The sequence below is a fragment of the Sinocyclocheilus anshuiensis genome, unplaced genomic scaffold (assembly GCF_001515605.1).
Source record: "Sinocyclocheilus anshuiensis isolate Anshui unplaced genomic scaffold, SAMN03320099.WGS_v1.1 scaffold560, whole genome shotgun sequence".
Classification (NCBI taxonomy): Eukaryota; Metazoa; Chordata; class Actinopteri; order Cypriniformes; family Cyprinidae; genus Sinocyclocheilus; species Sinocyclocheilus anshuiensis.
The window spans coordinates 1232374-1252481 of record NW_015554116.1 but is presented as its reverse complement, the minus strand read 5'-3'; the positions used below and the strand labels follow the sequence as shown (position 1 = coordinate 1252481).

General features: G+C 36.7%; 1 protein-coding gene across 2 annotated transcripts; it reads left to right on the top strand.

Moving 5' to 3' along the window:
• Nucleotides 1–304: 304 nt before the first annotated feature.
• On the top strand, nt 305–19555 carry LOC107669831 (tight junction protein ZO-3-like). Of its 2 annotated transcripts, XM_016462252.1 has the most exons (31): nt 305–477; nt 4123–4179; nt 4998–5116; nt 5271–5373; nt 5509–5776; nt 5851–5954; nt 6030–6219; nt 6713–6782; nt 6857–6951; nt 7094–7175; nt 7699–7790; nt 7952–8036; nt 8533–8636; nt 8724–8793; nt 9484–9560; nt 11360–11447; nt 11540–11619; nt 11710–11782; nt 12029–12093; nt 12186–12249; nt 13861–14017; nt 14099–14207; nt 14388–14607; nt 14731–14930; nt 15014–15109; nt 15770–15846; nt 15932–16142; nt 16246–16346; nt 16626–17156; nt 18999–19045; nt 19148–19555. In XM_016462252.1, the coding sequence occupies exons 2-31, from the start codon at nt 4132–4134 to the stop codon at nt 19293–19295; spliced, it is 3774 nt and encodes a 1257-aa protein (XP_016317738.1). In that variant the 5' UTR covers nt 305–477; nt 4123–4131; the 3' UTR covers nt 19296–19555. The 2 variants fall into 2 exon arrangements, with proteins under 2 accessions (XP_016317738.1, XP_016317739.1); XM_016462253.1 differs by lacking the exons at nt 7094–7175; nt 7699–7790; nt 7952–8036; ... (1 more) ...; nt 8724–8793; nt 9484–9560.
• The last annotated feature ends 553 nt before the right edge of the window (nt 19556–20108 follow it).

Sequence of the window (20108 nt, the reverse complement as noted above, 5' to 3'; positions counted from 1 at the left end):
TTTTACACTAAAATTAAAAATATTTTCTCAAAGACATCTAAACGTATTTTTGACAAAATAACAAAGGGGAAAAAATCTAAAAACATTTTTTTTATAGCACAGTAGATAATACTATAAAAACAATTTAAACCTCAAATGATCTTGTCTTATTTTAACACAAAGACTTACTCAGTTTAACCTATTTTATTTTGACACAATGCATTCCACAATTATTTGGTGGGGCATAATGGAAAATAAGATGAAAAAGTCACTGTGTTTGGTATAGAAACTAGCTTCATGACGAAACTGCCCAAACCACCTGTATTAAACTCCTCCCCCTGCTTACAGGTACACGATCAGGTGCTGTATAGATAGATGCTGGGAAATATAACGAAGCCTTATTAGAAAACTGCAGGTGCCAGGCCCTGTAAGGCCTCCAATACGGAATTACCTGTGAATTTTAGTATTAGTTTTTAAAGCGGACACATACCTAATAAGGTGAGTCGAGTGTTTTTCTTTTCTGCTTTGTGTTTATCGATTGTTTGTGTTGGCCTGAGTCATGTTTCACATTTTGCTGAAATGTAAGCTGTTTGACTGGAAATTAAGGCGAAATTGTAAATAATTGGTGATATTATGTAAACATAACCTGCTTCGTGTGGTCTCTGAATTTATAGCTCGTAGTTTAGATCATATTTTAGATTATACATTATTCTTCTATTCTGCTTCTCTAGGTTGAGTTAGCTGTTTGTGTAGTAGGCCTATGTGTTGCCAGATTGTTTTGCGCAAAAATACACTTTATTGGTCCTCAGTTTTGAGCATTTTCTGTTCTGTCGCGACTCCCCTGTAAAATGATGTTTGTAGCAAAGTTCAGATTTGTTGACAGCTAAATGTGAATAGCCTAATGTTGATGCACTTTAATATCTTTCGTAAGAGAAACATTGTTAATTGTTGTAAGTCTTTTAAGTAAACATACGTCGCGACATGTCCTCAATTTTAAACCACTGTCTTGTGAACATACAGTGGTTTCCTTTAGAAACGAACAGTAAAATTGCTTATTTTTAGTCATTTAAAATTCAGACTCATTGACAGCTATGTGAATGTCGGTTCATTTTAATTTATCTATTACATTATGAGAACCGTTGTTCATTTAAAAAAATGTCATAACTGAGCGATAGCAATGTTCTTTTGAATCTTTTTAATGAACACGTCGAGCCAGTTCACAAATCCAGTCTGAACGAATCGTACGAAATGAATCAGTGTACTGAAAAAGTTATTCTCGAGGGAACTGAACCGAACAGAGAACCGTTTGTAGGACTTTTTTGGTCATTTTCTGACTCCCAATGAACCGAGAACCAGTGAGTTTTAGAGTAAACCAAGAATATCACTGATAGGCCGACAAGCAAGTTCAACAGCAATGTTAGCGCGTTTGCAGTGAGGAGGTACTTTAATCGGTTCCTTGAAGTTCTGTTCAAAAGAACCGATTCGCAGAAATGAGACAAATGATTGAAACAGTGCTGCAGTAAACTCAGCCTAATCTGCAGTAGACCCTCACTGCAGAACAAAGATCCAGGGGGTGGGGTTGGATCCACATCTAGGGGGTGGAGATGGTGGGTTTAGGGGTGGATATGGGTGGGTTTAGGGATCACGGGGTGGAGACGGGTAGGTTTAGGTATATGTAAGGTGGGAGGAGTTGGATCTGGATCCAACCTCGCCCCCTAGATCTTGTGTTCTGCAGTGAGGACCATCTCCTAATCTGGCTCTACTGGTTCTGCCACTCATTTGAGTCAATACGTGCATTGTAGTTTCACTGTGGTTTTGAGAAACAGCTTTCCCATATATCCACATTTCTCTTCAGTGATACTATTCACATGTCTGAGCCAAAGATACAATAGTTTTGAAGGACATGTTTTTGCTTGGTTAGTACAATATGTAGTATTCCCATCAACTGTATTCAATTGTCATTGTAGCCTATGAGTTTTTACACTCTGAAAAGGAGGTGTGTTGATGTCTTAAGGTTTCAGCCAGCCTGCCCTACTAACAAAAGTAGCCTGTGTTTTAAAAACATTTTGCTAACATTCCCATTAAGTTATCTGAATGTTCAAGGCATTAAAGGTTTTAAAATGGATTGTCTTGGTTATGTGTAGGCTACATTAGAGAGAGCATTAAGTTTGCTTATCGTATTGCAAAAGTTATGGGAATGTTATTAAAGACCTGATCACTTTGAATGATCATTCTGTTAAAGAATGTTCATTCATGATTTTGGAGGAACTTTGCCAGAGCGTTACCCAAAGTTCTGGGAATGTTCCCTGTTGGCGGGATGTGTAGAAACATATATGTTCTTTGTTTCCTAATGTTTTCTGCTATGATGCAGAACAACAAATGTAAATAGTTCTGAAGAACTGGGCTGGACCACCAGAAACCTATGGCTTCCTATTATGAATGTGTTTGAGGGGGAGCACATTAAAACAACACCATCTGACATTTGTACATTCCTCCTACATTTCCTGTCAAGACTGTTGGCCTGAGGGTGTGAAATGATTCCAGTAAGATGACCACACTTGGGTTTTTGAAAAAAGTGTGCTTAGATTTTGACACTTCCTAAATTTATTTTTATGTTACTACAGAGATGAAGCCCACGTCTTTGATATGGGAAATCCAGCCGTGTTCCATTGGTAATTAAACATTGTGCCTGTTGCTATGCTGTTGCTAAGGTGTTCAGAGTGGGTTTTAGTATGTTGTTATGTTTGCTAGGGATAGTTGACTTAAAGGGACAGTTCACCATAAAAATGAAAACTCTGTCATCATTTACTCACCCTCATGTTGTTCCAAACCTGTATGATTTTCTTTCTTCTGCAGAACATATAGTGTGATGTAAACACTATTGTTACCAACTTCCATTGAGTAGAGGGAGAAAACACACCGTGACATTTCTCAAGATATCTTTTGTTGCACAGAAGAAAGTGGTGGATGACAAATTACATGGCTTAATGCTCGTTTTTTGTCTGAAATAACTTATTCTGAAAACTTATTCTTATCCCATCCATGATGTGCATTACTATAATTTCAGAATTCAAGTTAATTTTTAAAAGATTTTTGTAATTCCTGTGATGGCAAAGCTGAATTTTCTATCACATATTGAAGAGAAATCAATCTAATATGCTGATTTGGTGATCGAAAAAACATTTCTTATTCTCAATGTTGAAAACAGTTGTGCTGGAAACTGTTACTTTTTTCAGGATTCTTCAGAAAAAGTCTTTCAGAAAACTCAAAATAACAGTATTTATTTTAAATGCAGCTTTTTTTTAACATTACAAATGTCTTTGCTGTCACTTTTAATCAATTTAAAGGGATAGTTCGCCCAAAAATGAAAATTACCCCATGTTTTACTCACCCTTAAGCCATCCTAGCTGTATATGTCTTTCTTCTTTCAGACAAATAAAATCAGAGTTATATTCAAAATGTCCTGGCTCTTTCAAGATTTATAATGGCAGTGAATGGGTGATGAGATTTTGAAGTCCAATAAAGTGCATAAATCTATCATAAAAAGTGCTCCACATGGCTCCGGGGGGTTAATAATGGCCTTCTGAAGCGAATCGATGTGTTTGTGTAAGAAAAATATCTACAATATAAAACTTTATAAATCGTAATCTCTAGCTAATCTCTAGTATAGGTGTAGCGTAAGCTCCGGTGAGAAATGACGAATGCGGAAGCGCAGAAAGAGAAATCAATCTAATATGCTGATTTGGTGATCGAAAAAACATTTCTTATTATTCTCAATGTTGAAAACAGTTGTGCTGGAAACTGTTACTTTTTTCAGGATTCTTCAGAAAAATTCTTTCAGAAAACTCAAAAGAACAGTATTTATTTTAAATGCAGCTTTTTTTTAACATTACAAATGTCTTTGCTGTCACTTTTAATCAATTTAAAGGGATAGTTCGCCAAAAAATGAAAATTACCCCATGTTTTACTCACCCTAAAGCCATCCTAGCTGTATATGTCTTTCTTCTTTCAGACAAATAAAATCAGAGTTATATTAAAAATGTCTGAACAGATATTTGTGTGGTAGCTTTGTAAATGTTGATATTTTGTTGCTGTTTGCTTGATGTTGCACAAATAAATGTAACCTCCTCTTTCTCGTTTCAGAAAGCAGTCATGGAGGAGATGACGATATGGGAGCAGCACACGGTCACGTTATCGAAAGTAAGTTGCGAATTGAGGGTTTAATTCGCTTTAGCCACACCTTTATCGAGCTCTGTACAGGTGTGTCAGAGAACAAGACACCAGGTGTAGAGTTTCCCTAACAATTGAAAGTCGAGACGGAAAAGTTTAGCGAGCAATTGTGATACCAAGATTGTCATAAGAGTTGTTTCCACCTGTCACTAGGACACACCCGAAATTTTGGAATGTCAATTTTGGGGTCATGTGGTGCATTTCAGTATAGAAAGAAGTTGCCTTCATTCTATCTTTTTTTTTCTCGCTCTTTTGTCTTTTTAAATTACTTTATTCATCCATTTAATTTTTCTTTTCCCTTTTCTTTTCTTTTTTTTTATTCTTTCATAATTTTTTATCTTTCTTGTTTGTTTGTTTGTTTGTTTTTTGGTTCATTTTTGTTTGTTCTTTCTTTTGAACTTTTTTGTTTGTGTGTTTGTTTATTTGTTCTCTTGTGGTTGTTGTTTCTTTTATTTTGAACACGTTTTCGTTTGTTTTCTAATTTTTTAGAAACTAGTTTTTCTTTCATTGTTTTTTGTTTGTTAAATCTTGTTTTATTTCATTCTTTTTTGCTTCTTTCTGTTTTATTTTTCATTCTTTCATTTATTTTTCACTCATTTGTTCTATTTTTTCTGTTGTTTTTCTTTTGTTCATTTGATCTTTCTTTCTTTCTTTCTTTCTTTCTTTTGTCCATTTCATTCTGTTTCTTTGCTTCTCTTATTCTTTCATTCTTTTTTTGCTTGTTCTGTCATTCTGTAATTTTTTGTTTGATCGTTCATTCTTTTGTTTATTTATTCTTTCGTTTGCAGGATTCCAAGGTCGGCTTTGGTTTTGCGGTCTCAGGTGGGCTTGACAAGCCAGTAAACGGGGACACAGCAGTGGTGGTCTCTGACGTGCTTCCCAGCGGGCCCGCCATGGGTCGTCTTCAGTGAGTACACATCCAGACGAACACGACTTCCTCCCACACATCCTGTCTAATCCTGTCCGACCTGTCATGTTTGTGTACAAGACGGAAAAACTAACTCAAACATATTTGGCAGATTATTTATGTGATAGAGAATCACGTGATTTATTGCCCACAGGACACGGGATCAGATAGTTATGGTGAATGGTGTTTCGATGGAGAAGGTCACCTCACTTTACACTATTCAAAATCTGAGGAACTGTGGGAAAACGGCAAACATTGTAAGTGAAAACATTGCCAAATCATCATCTCGGTAAAACATTCATAAAGTAAACACTCATATAAAATGTTTGCATTTGAACTGAATTCAATAAATTTACAAATAAAAAATGTTAAATTGTTTGTTCATTTTGTAGACTGTGAAGAGGCCACGCACAATTCAGATCCCTGCGAGCAACAGACCTACTCGTTCTGCCTCGCAGTCCAACATACTAGACGACGATATGCCACAGAGGAGGGGTCAGCGCAACACCGACACCAGCCGTAACCGACGAACTCGAAGTGTGACACCTGACCGCAATGGTCACGACCTTCCCATCATGTCCGGCTTCAAGAGACTTCCCAATCAGGATGTGCAAGACAAACCCGTCAGAACAACCCTTATCAAGAAAAAACCCACAGACGGTCAGAATCTCAACGGCTTTGCGTTGCGCCAATATTAGTGGTTCTTGCCAAGATTTTAACGTGTTTCTCTCTAGAGTACGGCATGAAGTTGGGGAGCCAGATTTTCATCAAACACATGACTCCCACTGGTCTGGCTGCCAAAGAGGGCAGCCTTCAAGAAGGAGATCTTGTTTTAAAGGTGAAGAACTGCTTCTTTAGAAACCGTTCCAACGCATGTGGATGTTGTGTAACCTTTTTGAAAATTCTGGTTTAGATTAACGGCCTGACGACAGAAAATCTGTCCTTGCTGGAGACCAAGCACCTGGTGGAGAAGTCTAGAGGTAAATTGACCATGTTGGTGTTGAGGGATGACAGAAAGTTCCTCGTCAGCATTCCTGAAGTGGAGGACAGTCCTCAAAACAGTGCCGACGAGAGGCGGCAAGACAGTAGCTCAGAGCTGGAGGGTGAGCGTAGATGTTTTTACAGCACACAGCTGATCTGTGCCATATAGAGCGCTGACATGATGACGCATTTTTGTAATCCAACCCGGATGGCATCACACTGGTTCCCTCAAAAAACCCCAATAGGGTTATTTTCCAAAAGTGATGAGTAGATCCTGTTGCAAAATACAAAAAGATCCACATCCAGGCACTCACATAGTAAACAAAGTAAAAAGCCTTTATTCTAAGACAGAATTTTTGACATTTTGTTCCCTTTCTGGAGCACCCATAGCTTTGCTTGCTTCAACTTCACCGCCATTAACCTTAGCTTTCGACAACTCTTTCAGTCTATTTAAAACAATATGAGTAGATGAGTTCACCTGTTCGCCATTGAATTCAGAACGGTGGAGCCAGAAATGCAAAAAAATGTACATGTTTTGGCCTACAATAATACGTCATCCCTGCAGCACTCTAATAAGGTGGGTTTTAATATTAACTTTTCAATTTTTGCCCGAAGAAATCTCAGACCTGGATTCTGACCTCCCCACAAACCAAACATCCCGTCCAAGAGACCGTCGCTCTCGCAGGTGAACATCTCAACTTTGACTTAATCTCTTTTAGTTAAATGATCTTTGCACTAACAGAGCTCATTAATCCACAGAAATCGTGCCAATCCTGTGTCAAAACCACGAGAATCACCTCCTTTGCGCTCTACACTCACAAGACCACCCGCTCAATCAATGCCCCCTCGCAGAGGTGAGTCTTAGTAACAACACTCATTGGGACTCGTTTATGAATATGACAATCATAGATTATCATGACCGAGAAGTTTTGACCTCAATACTTTGTCCATTGTTGTATATGTAAGTGGCTGAATGATGCTTTGGCTCTTGTGCAGTTCCCTCAGAGTCTGAATCAGACCACAGTAACTCGCCTCCAGCGTCAAGACATGGCACTCTTGATAACAGAGACCGATACAAGTAAATATGGCTTCATGTGAATTTATTGTCCCCATATGCATATAGACAATTATGCCTCTGCAGCACCATAGTTATACTGTATATTATGTTGTATTTAGTTTTTGATCAAAAACTATGATGAAACTGCACTAATTAATGCCTTATAAAATTACTTATGAAATTACATTTTATTTATTTATTTATTTATGTTTTGCTGTTTTTTTCTGTCTGGGTTTGTTTGTTTGTCTTTTGTTGTTTTGTTTTAGTTTTTTTCTGACTGTGTTTTGCTGTTTTTATTTTTTAAGTGTTGTTGTCTTTCTGTTTTTTTCTTTCAGGATGTTTTGTGTTTTGTTTGTTTTGTTTTGCAGGGGGGATTCTGTCTGGGGGTTTTTTTGTTTGTTTGTTTTTTTTTTGCTGTTTTATTTTCCTTTTTCTGTTTGTTTGTTTGTTTGTTTTTGCTTGCTTTGTTTTGCTAGTCTTTTAATGTTGCTGTTTGTTTGGGTGAGATGCATGGCTCACATGTTTGTTTGTTTGTCTGTTTCAGGGTTCTCTCCGGGATCTCTGCGTTGCCAAACCCTCGAGCCTCACCTGTCACCCAGAACTGGAACTCCTCCACTGCCTCTCAGCCGCGCAGAGGTCTGCCTCAAAAGTGCTCTCACACAGCATCGCTGATTTTTCCATATTACATATATACCAACTCTGGAATTAAAGACTGATGATTCAGTTAATGATATGCATAAATGTTGTCATTGATATAATCTCAATAGCTTAATGGCCATTTGATTTTGTGTGACCAGCCATTTCTGAGTCCGATTCAGACCGAAGCGCCTCTCCTCCCCCAAGGCGTGAGAGTCCCAAACCTGAAAATCACTCCAGATACAAGTATGAATTCACAACATGAGCAGCAAACACCCAATCCAAATGAAAGCACATTTTCAATATCGATAAGTCACTGAATTGTCTAAAAGACTGGTCTATCTCAAGTATGATTGGAAACAGAGAAACCTGTTTTTATTCCCAACCAGTTCCTTTCTTTAAACAATTATCAGACCGGATGATGTTCATGAAGTTAAGTAAAGCACAGGGGTGTCCAATCCTGTTACTGGAGGGCCAACATCCTGCAGAGTTTAGCTCCAACCAGCTCCAAAACACTTGCTTCTAGTGAGTCTAAGGACCTTGTTTAGCTGGTTTAGGTGTGTTTAATTAGGGTTGGAGCTAAACTCTGCAGGATAGTGGCCCTTCAGGAACAGGTTTGGACACCCTTGGTTTAACAGTTCTCAAACATGCATGTCACCCTTTGTTAATTCACAAGTTTTAATGATATATCAACTACTGAACTAGAAATGTCTTCATTGCCTCTTCATATCTGTTTTCCCAGGGTGCTTCCCGATCTTCCTCCTCCGGGTATGAAGTCCTCCTCTCTTAGCATGTCTCAGGATTTCCCTCGCCGCATGGCGTCTCCTTACAGGCCTCCACCCAGAGGTGATTTTCACCCCACAACAGACTTATTTGTCCCATTTTTGTGGCCATTCTAGCAGACTCATTCAAGAGCATGTTTTTTCCATACAGCTGCATCAGAGTCTGAATCAGACGATAGTACCGGACCTCAGCGCAGCCAGGAGTCGCGCAATAGATACAGGTACACATGAGGGAGGCCTCGCATCGGGCTCTTTCAGTAGGGCCGATCATCTATCTGCTCACGATGAGAAAACAGTTTGTTCTATTGTTTTTTTTTTTTATTTGCTTTTTTTTTTTGCATTATGTTGCTTGTATACACTTATGTAATTTTGTTTCATTGTGATATCTGAAAATGTGATATTTGTGATCTTTTAAAATAAAAGACACCGAATCAACCTGACTTTTCTCTTGTAGTATGTTAATTTATGTCACTGAAAAAGAAAATATTGCTTCTAAGATGTAGATAATCTTGGATCTAAGATCTAAATTTATAAGTATACAATCACATTATCCAAATAATACCATAAACAACACATATAGTGTTAATATTCTGCACATCCAGAGGTGCAATAGAGATGGAGGTATCATAGATATGGATCTAATTAGTTTACTGTAGTATTTTCTGCTTGTCCTTATGAATCATTGATTTTTGGGACTTAAATTTGACCATATAATCACTTATGGATATGGATAGCCCACCCCTGTCAATGAGAGAGAGACCCCCAGAAACCCTGAGGTGAATATCTCCCTCTGTTCCTAATCATCAATGATTTTACATTAGTTCCCACTTCCTTCATGGACGAGCATAATTAAGTATCCCCCCATCCTCCTTTTTTCTCTCATCCTCCCATCTGCCCTCTTTCTCTTGCAGGGCGACACCTGAGGTCATGTCAGTCCCTGTAATGGAGCCCCCAAAATGGGCAAAACCCTCAACGCCTGTACAGAGAGGTACGAGCCAATCATAAACCGAATAGTCCAGGTTAAATATTAAATACTGATGGCATGAAAATTAGGTTTCTTTCATTTTTCTTTTGTATGTCACTTTTAAATGAAAATGTTAATGTGTAAATAATAAATATTGATATGAAATATGTAAGAAATTATGTGTATATTATTATACATTATTTTCTAAATATTAATGTGTAAATTACACACAATTCTGTTAGTGTTCATACACATTAAATATTAATATTTACACATTATTTTTTCACAATATAAAACATTTTAAATGCTGAGGGTATGAAAATATTTTTTGTCATTTTTCGCACCTTAATTTTAAATATGAAAAATATTTTTAAATGCTGAAGTGTAAATATTAAATTTCAATCTTAAATATTTAAAAAGGAATGTGTGTATTATTATTATACATTATTTTCGGAATATTATTTTGTAAATTTCCATTACACATTAATATTTACGCATTAATTTTCCAAGAATTTATAGATTTCATTTAAATGCATAAATGTAAAATTTATATGTATGCATTTAAATGAAATTTATAAATTATTGGAAAATTAATGCGTAAATATTTTAGCTTTTTTTTTGTTATTTTACTTTATATATTAATGTATATATTTAAAGCTGCAGTCCGTAACTTTTTTTGGTTAAAAATGACCGAAATCAATATTTGAGCAAGTACATAACCAGCCAGTGCTCAAATCTATCGCCTTACTTTAGCCCGATTCACAACGGTTATCTTGTAATAATGTTTTCTAATTTGAGTGATACGGGTAGGTTTTCGTGGGAAATTCGAGCATGGCACTGCGTCATTACGTCACGTCTGTAAACATAAAGAAGTTGTCCCGGCTTATAGGCTATCGCATGTGCGGATCCTGCAGGTGGCCGATCGTTTATAGCCTTTTCTCACAGCAGCTGGAATAATTAAATGTATCATTTAATAAGGCGGATCAGTCAAGGATTATATGTGTTTATGAAACACATGTGAATTAAATTAAATTATATTCCAGTTTTATTACTTGTTCAGATGACAATATATGGTGAAAATTCTTATTTGAGTCATATATTCCAAGACGTAGGCTAGAATCTGTGAGTGCAAAGTACAATATCCACACTGGTGTGGTGACTGACTGCCACACATACTCCTCAGAACATTAGATTCATCCGTGCTGGAGCCGTGCCGACTCACAACCCACGCAAGGAAGATAATTCCGCACACAGCTGCAATTGCAGGTTTTCAAACAGAGATGGCGACAAAGAGGCAAAATTTACGGACTGCAGCTTTAAATATCAGAGTAAATATTACATATTTAAATATTCATGTGTACATTAAAAATTTATTATTTAAATAAATTCTATTTAAGTACATTTTCTAATTGTTCATACACATTTCACTTTAATATTTGCACATTAATTTTCCATAAATGTATAAATTACATATCAGTACATGCATATACATTTTTAATTTTGATGACGTAAAAAAAAAATTCCCTTTTTTTCCCCTCAATCTCAAGCATGAAAAGTATTTATTTAAATATGAATCTGTAAATATTAATTATTCATGTGTACATTAAATATTAATGTGTAAATATTCACTTGGAAATTGCTGTAACCTTTCATATACATTATACAATATTTATAAACACAATATTCATCACATTAATTTGTTTAAATCATATTAAATATGTCATTGGCTATTTATTTGAGTTTGAAATAGTTCCAACTGCATTTTAAATTACCTTCAAATTGCTAATAACACATAATGCGCTGTAATTGTCATATTTAATCAGCTCCCTCAGAATCTGAATCAGATGTAAGTTACAACTCTCCTCTGAGAACACAGTCTCCAATCAGTAAAAACTCCAGAAGCAGACCAGGGTAAGAGATACTAGAGCTCTTTCATTTATTTTATATTATCATTGTGCATGTAAAGGTGACACATATAGTTTTGTATTATTGTTTTGTCTCAGAGCTGAAATGCAAGCGCCGGTCATCAACAGCCGACAGGATTCTTCACTCAGAGCCGCTCCTGCCAGACCACCCTCTGAAGGTCTGAATAATGCACTTGTTGCCTTCGTGTTCCTGAATATTTCTGCATCTGTGCATCTTTGTAATAATGTGGTTTTGGTTTGTCCACCAGATTCCTCTGAATCAGAAAGAGCCCCATCGCCTGTCAGGAGATCTGAGAGTCCCAGCCACAACAGCGATCACAGGTCAGAAACGCCTCCTCAGACTTATATAATCCACACTTATAATAGCTAATTATGTCATATTGAAACAGGCTTTGGGAAAGTATGAGTCAATTTCCTTTTGGGTTAAGAACAACAGGCATTTCGGTTAATGCCTGTTGTAAGTCAATAAACACCTTTGTTGCTGCTAAACCATTCCTTAAGACATTATACATGATCATAGTGACTCACTGTGTGAATGTGAATGTGAATATGGACTCTTTCTTTCAGTTTCCCACGTGCTAACGGCACTCTCCGCTCTAACGTGTCTGTTCCCAACCACACCATTTTGAGTTGTGAGTATCAGCAGTCTAAAAGCATGCCCCCATAATGCATTGCAAATTATTGAGTGGCTATTGGGTACTAAATTGTAACTGTTTTATCTCAGCGAAAACTGTAGAGGAGCCACTTTATTCACTTCCTCCAGACGCAGTGCCAACACCAAACCTGGGGTGAGAAATGTAATGTTTCTTTGTGTGCAGATCAAAGACAAGACATGAGAGGGTCATATTTCACCCCAAAATTAAAAGGAAATAATAATCATTAATATTTTGCATAAAGAAAAGGCTTTTGTTTATTATTTTTCTTATGACAGCACAAAAAAGTGTAAATCAAAGTCACAACAATGATGTATAAATACCTTATTTATACTTAATTTATTATATTTACTAAATATAATATATATTATATAGATAAATGTTTTGTATATTTTGTTATATTGTGTATATTTTTATATATTTATAGTTCATTTAAATAAGCTTAAATTAATTTATGGGGTATACATATTTTATTTAATATTTTTGTTTTTTAAATATGTATAATTATTTATATTAATAAATTAAAAACAGTAAGACAAATATTAGCATGATGTTCAAATACTTTATTTATTTTTTTGTTTTTGTTTTTTAATATGTATAATTAAAATCAAGGACACTACAACAAATACTATTATGTACTGTACAAATATTTGTAGTTAATTTAGAATATTATGAATAATAATATTTTATAATATTGTAATATTTTTAGTGCTGTCAAACAATTAATCAGTTCTTCCGTCCATTGCCAGCTCTACAGCTGGCCTGAAGATGTACTTGAATGACACGTACTCCACTTTGAAAATGGACAATGTTTCTCTGTGGATGGAGGTAAGGAAACAACAAGGTATACAACAAATACAACAGTATTTTATTAAATAAAGTTTTATAGTTATTTAAAATCTACTTAAAATAAAAACCCTTTATTTAAAATAAAAATCCATTTATTTGTATTCTATTTTAAAATAAAATTTAGTGCTGTCAAATGATTAATCGCGATTAATCTCATCCAAAATAAAAGTTTTTGTTTACATAATATATGTGTGTGTACTGTGTATATTTATTATGTATATATAAATACAAACACATGCATGTATATATTTAAGAAAAGTGTTACGTTTATATATGTTTTATATATATATATATATATATTATATTGATATTATACATAATAAATATACACAGTACATACACATATATTATGCAAACAAAAACTTTTATTTTGAATGTGAATAATCAAGATTAATCTTTTGGCAGTACTAAAATAAATATTTAATATGTAAACATATTTTTCTGAAATATACAGTATACATGCATTTGTGTGAATTTATATATACATAAATATACACAGTACACACATATATATTATGTAAACAACAATTTTTATTTTGGATGTGATTAATTGCGATTAATCATTTGACAGCACTAAATATTTTATATTTTTAATAATTATAATTAATTTAAAAATGCATAATGACAGTACACCAAATACTATCATGATGTATAAATACATGATCTCTATTTTATTTATTATATATATTTTTTTATATATTTATATTTAAATAATCATAAAGACTACAAAAATATTCCCATAATGTATAAATACTTTATATGTATTTAATTAATACTGTTTCTTTTTTTGTTATATTTATATTTAATTAAACCGATTAAACTTTTAATTAACAAATTAAAAATTTGATTAACCAGTTAAACTTTTTTTTTTTAAATGATGTACTTTCTCTATATCAGGTACAGCTCAGATCAGAACTACGTCAGCTTTGTGAAGGAGGGCAATGTTGGGTTGAGGTTGGTGGGAGGAAATGATGTTGGCATCTTTGTTGGTGGTGTCCAGCCCAACAGTCCAGCCCAGAGACAAGGCATGCAAGAGGGTGATCAGATACTGGAGGTAGGACCAAAGAATCACGTACATGTCATACATGATCAAACCTTTCAGTGGTACCTTTCTTCAAGACTCTTATTTTGGTAGGTGAATGGTGTGGACTTCAATCACTTCACCAGAGAGGAAGCAGCTATGTATCTCATGAACATCCGCGCTGGCGACCATATCGATATCCGGACTCAGAACAAAATGGACAGTGAGTGCCTTTGTGTCTCCTTATTAGGATTAAGAAGTCAACATGAAATCAAAATTGACCCAATTTAGTTTTTATAATACTAAATAGACAATAGGTTCCATGTCTTATTGTGAACATAAACCCATTGGGAAAGTAAAATTGGTTACGAATAACATATCCAAATTAATCTCGACATCTTAGTCTATAAGAAGATTTTGAAGTCCAGCCTTGGTGACTCTTTCTACATCCGTACACACTTTGACCACATGACTGAGAGCAGTATTGGCTTGAGCTTCACCAGAGGTGAGGTGTTCAGAGTGGTGGACACTATGCACCGCGGGAAGCTGGGAGCCTGGCTAGCTGTGCGCATGGGCAATGATCTACACGAGCTGGACAAAGGCACCATTCCTAACCAGACCAGGTATGTTAGTAGTAGTTTTCAGTCTTCCTTCCAAAGCTGTGGTAAGTTTGTATGCTTGTTAAATATGTTCCATTATAGTTCCTGCTTGTACTCTAGGTGTCTGATTCTCTTTCTCTATCTCAGGGCTGAAACTTTGGCGAATTTAGAGCAGGCACAGAGAATTAGTGCGGCTGAACGCCAGGCCTCCGGCCCCAGAGCCGAATTCTGGAAGTTACGGGGTCTCAGAGGGGCCAAAAAGAATGTCAGAAGAACCCGCGATGACCTCCTACAGTTGACGATTCAAGGCAAATTTCCAGCATATGAGAAAGTCGTTCTGAGAGAGGGTTAGTGAGTTTTATTTTTTAAAAACACCATTATTTCTGACAGAATCTTTGGTTGTAACATATGTATGCTTGCTCATTTGCAGCCAATTTTAAACGGCCTATCGTCATTTTGGGTCCTCTGAATGACATTGCAAATGAGAAGCTGGCCCGAGAGCTGCCAGATGAATTTGAAGTTGCAGGTATGAAAAATTGGATGTAGGTTTTGAAATCAATATTTCTTAACATTTCTACTGAAGGTTATTCACTTTCAAACATTTAAAGGGATAGTTCACCCAAAAATTGAAATTCTGTCATTAATTACTCACCCTCATGTCGTTCCAAACCCGTAAGACCTTCGTTCATCTTCGGAACGCAAATTAAGATATTTTTGATTAAATCCGAGAGCTCTCTGACCCTCCATAGACAGCAACACAACTGTCTCCATGTGACATCAGTGGTTCAACCTTAATTTTATGAAGCTCCGAGAATACTATTTGTGTGCAAAGAAAACAAAAATAATGACTTTATTCAACAATTACTTCTCTTCCATGTCAGTCTTTCTCGAGAGTACCACGACGCATGTTTTCTTTGCACACAAAATTATTCTCGTAGCTTAATCAAATTACAGTTGAACCACTGATGTCACATGGACTATTTTAACAATGTTCTTACTACATTTCTGGGCCTTGAATGTGTCAGTTGCGTTGCTGTTTATGCAGGGTCAGAAATATCTTAATTTGTGTTCCGAAGATGAACGAAGGTCTTAGGGGTTTGGAACGACACGAGGATGAGTAATGAATGACATAATTTTGATATTTGGGTGAACTATCCCTTTAATTCTCCTATTTTATTGGTTATAGAAATGGTACCCAGAAGTGGAAGTGAAAGTTCATCCAGTGTCATCAAACTGGACACAGTGAGGCGAATAGCAGAGCAGGTAAACTTTTTATTATCATACAGAGTAATGCTGAATAAACCAACATTACCTAAACCAAACACTTGTAACTTGCTCTCACTTGCAGGAAAAGCATCCCTTGCTGGACATTACACCCACTGCAGTAGAAAGATTGAATTATATCCAGTACCATCCCATGGTGCTCTTCTTGGATCCTCATAGTCGAAAAGACGTGAAGTCAATGAGGCAAAAATACATGCCAGGCTCCAACAAGAGCTCTCGTCGCCTATATGCTCAGGCCTTAAAGCTGAGGAAACACTATAGTCATCTATTTTCCGGTACACCTTTGAAGCCTGTCTTGAATTCCCCGTTTGAATCTTATTTGAAGATACCTTCAGAAAGTTTTAATGTGCTCTAAAAGACCATCGGTTTCCTTCACAGCACGTATTGATCTTCAGCCTAATACAAACATGTGGTATGATGTTTTGAAAGACAAGATTCGGCAGCAGCAATCTAAACCGGTCTGGGTTTCTGAAGTTGCGGTAAGAACTCTAGAGAGAATTATGGTACTAAATGGTGCACTCACATCATGTAGAATTAACGTAATTATACGTTTTCAACTTTAAAAACCTTACTTGTCTTTGTTGAACTCAAAACTTTATGAAAGCTCCAACTTGATCATTGTGGCATAGCCAACAACTCTAAATCAAATCTCTAAGATCTCTTGATTACGATAATTCCAACAAGATGTGAATGTAGAATTGGTTTAGAGCCTGCATTTCATATTTGAGTTGGTTAACAAGTACTTGGTGTATGTCCAGTTGGAGGGAGGCGGCGATGAAGACCTTGACGCATTCAACCGTGAAAATAACTCTGACTACCTCAGTGGTGCCAGTGACTATGAGGACACCGATGGTGAGGCAATTACAGATGGTGAAGCCTACACAGACAACGAGGACCTGGAAGAGCCCTCTGTAGGCATCGCCAGAAACCGCGGCACTGCACTGGCCCGCTCCTCGGAGCCTGCCACTGGGCAGAATCATAGTCCTGAACCTTCCTATGACCCAGAGCCATACCTGGAGGAAGAGCCTGAGTACACCCTACCTCCCGGGGAAATACCTCCCATCCTCCATGTTCCAGAGCCCCGATCTCCACGCTTTGTCCCTGGCAGTCCCCAACAGCAAGACGATGTCCCCTCACAGCGGAGTTTCTCAGATTCAGACTTTAGTGCTGGTGACTTGGCTGCACCACCAGCACCTTCCGATGTTCCGCCCAACTTTAGGGCACCAGATCCCAAAGAAGTCCAATCAGAGACCCCTCCACTGTCAGCCATAGAGGAGAAACTACAACAGGTACCATATATACCTATTTCCCATGCGACTGGCCTATCGAGCAATCGGACACAACATGATTTAGTCAATTAGGACATGTTCGTGGATCTACATCAGGAATAGGCAACTTCGATCCTGGAGGGACACTTTCCAACAGAGTTTAGCTCCAACCCTAATCAAACACACATGCCTGTGGTTTTTTTAGTGATCTTGTTTGATTAGGATTTGAGCTAAACTCTGCAAGACAGTGGACTGCAAGACTGCCAGGACCGAAGCTGCCCATCTCTGATCCTTAGTGGGACAAAACTTACCATAACCAACCTTTAAAAACAGGGAAATGATAAGTTGAAAATGTTCTATACACCAGAGATCCCAGATGTGACCCTAAGCCTGACCCTAAAATCTAATTGATTGGTAGAGCTACACGGTTTGAGTAGTACAGCATAATTTAGTCAAGCAGGACATGTTCCTGGATCGATATCCTTAGTAGGATCAACAAAGGAGAACTTACACTAACCATAACCTACCTTAAAAAACAGAGGGAAATGATTGAAGTTGATAATGTTCTTCAATCCACTAATTGCAAGGTAACCCTAACCTTGACCCTAAGATCTGATTAGTTGATGAATCCACCTTAATTCAAATTTGAGTAGCACAACATTATTAAGTAGGACATTCTCCTGGATCAACATCCCTAGTAGGACCAACAAAGACCAAACTTACCCTAATCTTAACCTACCTTTAAAATCAGAGGAAACTGGTAAGTCAATAATGTTCTTCATCCCAGTGATCCCAGAGTTTAACATAATCATGACCCTAAAATCTGACTGGTTGATAGATCCACCAAATTACAGACTGAATAGCACAGCATTATTAATTCAAGTATAGGACATGCTCCTTGATCAACACCCTTGGCCAACAAAGACTTACCCTAACCCTAACCATAACCTACCTTTAACAGCAGAGGGAAATAAGTTGATAATGTTCTTCATGCCTCTAATCCCAAGGAAACCCTAACCTTGATCCTAAAATCTGATAATTTGATGATTCAACCTTAATTTAAGTTTGAGTATCACAACATCATTAAGTCAAGTAGGACAGATTCCTGGATCTACATCCTTAGTAGTTCCGGCAAAGGACCTTTCCTAATACCCACACTTGCGGTCTTGGCTACTTGAAGTGCACAAGACTGTCCCATGTCTGAAAAATGTTACTAGTAGTAGAAGTTTACTAGTAAAGTACAAGTAATTGCAATCTTACAACACTATGTTGTAAGTGTGTCCCATCGGGTAATCAAAAGTTCTGTGGCATTCACAGCCATTTGAACGTTTGGGCCAAATACACAAAATAAATCACGCACGTGTGGGTATTGGGACAGGCCCAAAGGCTAAACCCTTACCCTAACCATAACCTACCTCTACAAGAAGAGGAAAATTATGGTTGGCAATGTTCTTCATGCCCCTAATCCCAAAGGTAATCCTAACCCTGACCCTAATATCTGATTGATTGGCAGATCCACTGATTTACACTGAGTAGTATGGCATGATTTAGTCAAGTAGGGCATGTTCCTGGATTGAAATACATATTAGGACCAACCCCTTTCCCTTACCCTAACCATAACCTGCCCCTAAAAGCCCCTGTTCTTCACATCATTAATCCCAGAGGTAAATGTAACCTTGACCCTAAAATTTGATTGGTTGATAGTGATGTTGTTCTAAGACCAACAAAGATGGTGATCCAGGAACATGCTCTACTTGACTAAGTCATGTTAAGCTGTTTGGATGCATTCGATATTAAATATTTCTTAAATACTTGATGTAGAAATTGGTGTAAAACACATTCCCATGTGTTTTATTGTTTCAGGCCCGTATGGCAGAACCAGAAAGGAAACCCTCCCCTTCATTTATAGTGTAAGTCTTTATGCATGGTCTGTCAAGTTTAGCTCAGAAGAATAAAGTACTAAATGCATTTGTTTTTCATTTTTAAATGTATTTATAAATCTTTTCTTTTAGACTGGCACATCATGAAGCCATGCAAATGCGGAGAACACAGATCAGAGGAAGCGACAGTGACAGCGATGAAGACGACAGAGAAGATGATTTTAGTGTAGATGATGATGAAACTGATGACATTGAATGGGGACCTGCAACAGAGCTGTAATACACATGGATCGTACTAACATGGACCTCTCATGTCTTAGTGTGGACATGTACATTTACACAAACAAACTGGAAATATTTTTTTATTTCCAGTGTTTTTTATACAGTGTCCTTATGGACTTGTGATAGATGACTGTAATCTTGGATCGATTTTGAAGATTTGTGACCAGAATTGCTTCCTTTTGTGGGTTTTCTTAGTTTTAATGGATGTGCTGAGATCTTCCTCAGGATTATATGAAAAATAAATATTGCCAGTTGTAATAAAGACAATTTGGGTATGATTTACCCTCTTCAGTAACTTTAAAACAAAACTTTTAAACTCACATGATTATAATGTTAAAGAGTGTGCTGAAATTCATCTTACTACGAAGTCTTCTCCACAATTTTCTGTCGTTAATTCAACTCCGACTGCTTAAAAAGTGAAGGGCTTAGTGGAACCAAATGGAATTGCAACAACAATAACTTGTTTTTTATATAGTTTTTCACACGCTTGAGGTATTCGGCCAATCACAACGCACTGGATAGCTAGCCAATCACAGCACACCTCGCTTTTTCAGACCTATGAGCTTTGTAAAAATCAACGCATTTCAGAAAGCCGGGGCATAGAGTAGAAACAATAATGTACAGTATGTGGAAAATAATGTGTTTTTTTTTAACCTTAAACACATTTCATTACACCAAATACACAAAATAATATTCTTTTTAGCAGAAGCATATGACCCTTTTAACATTCCCCTTTCTCTTAAAGCATTGATCAGGAAGTCAGTCATTTTAAGTGCGGTCTCAAACAAAGTCCTTTTTTAGTGAACTGGAA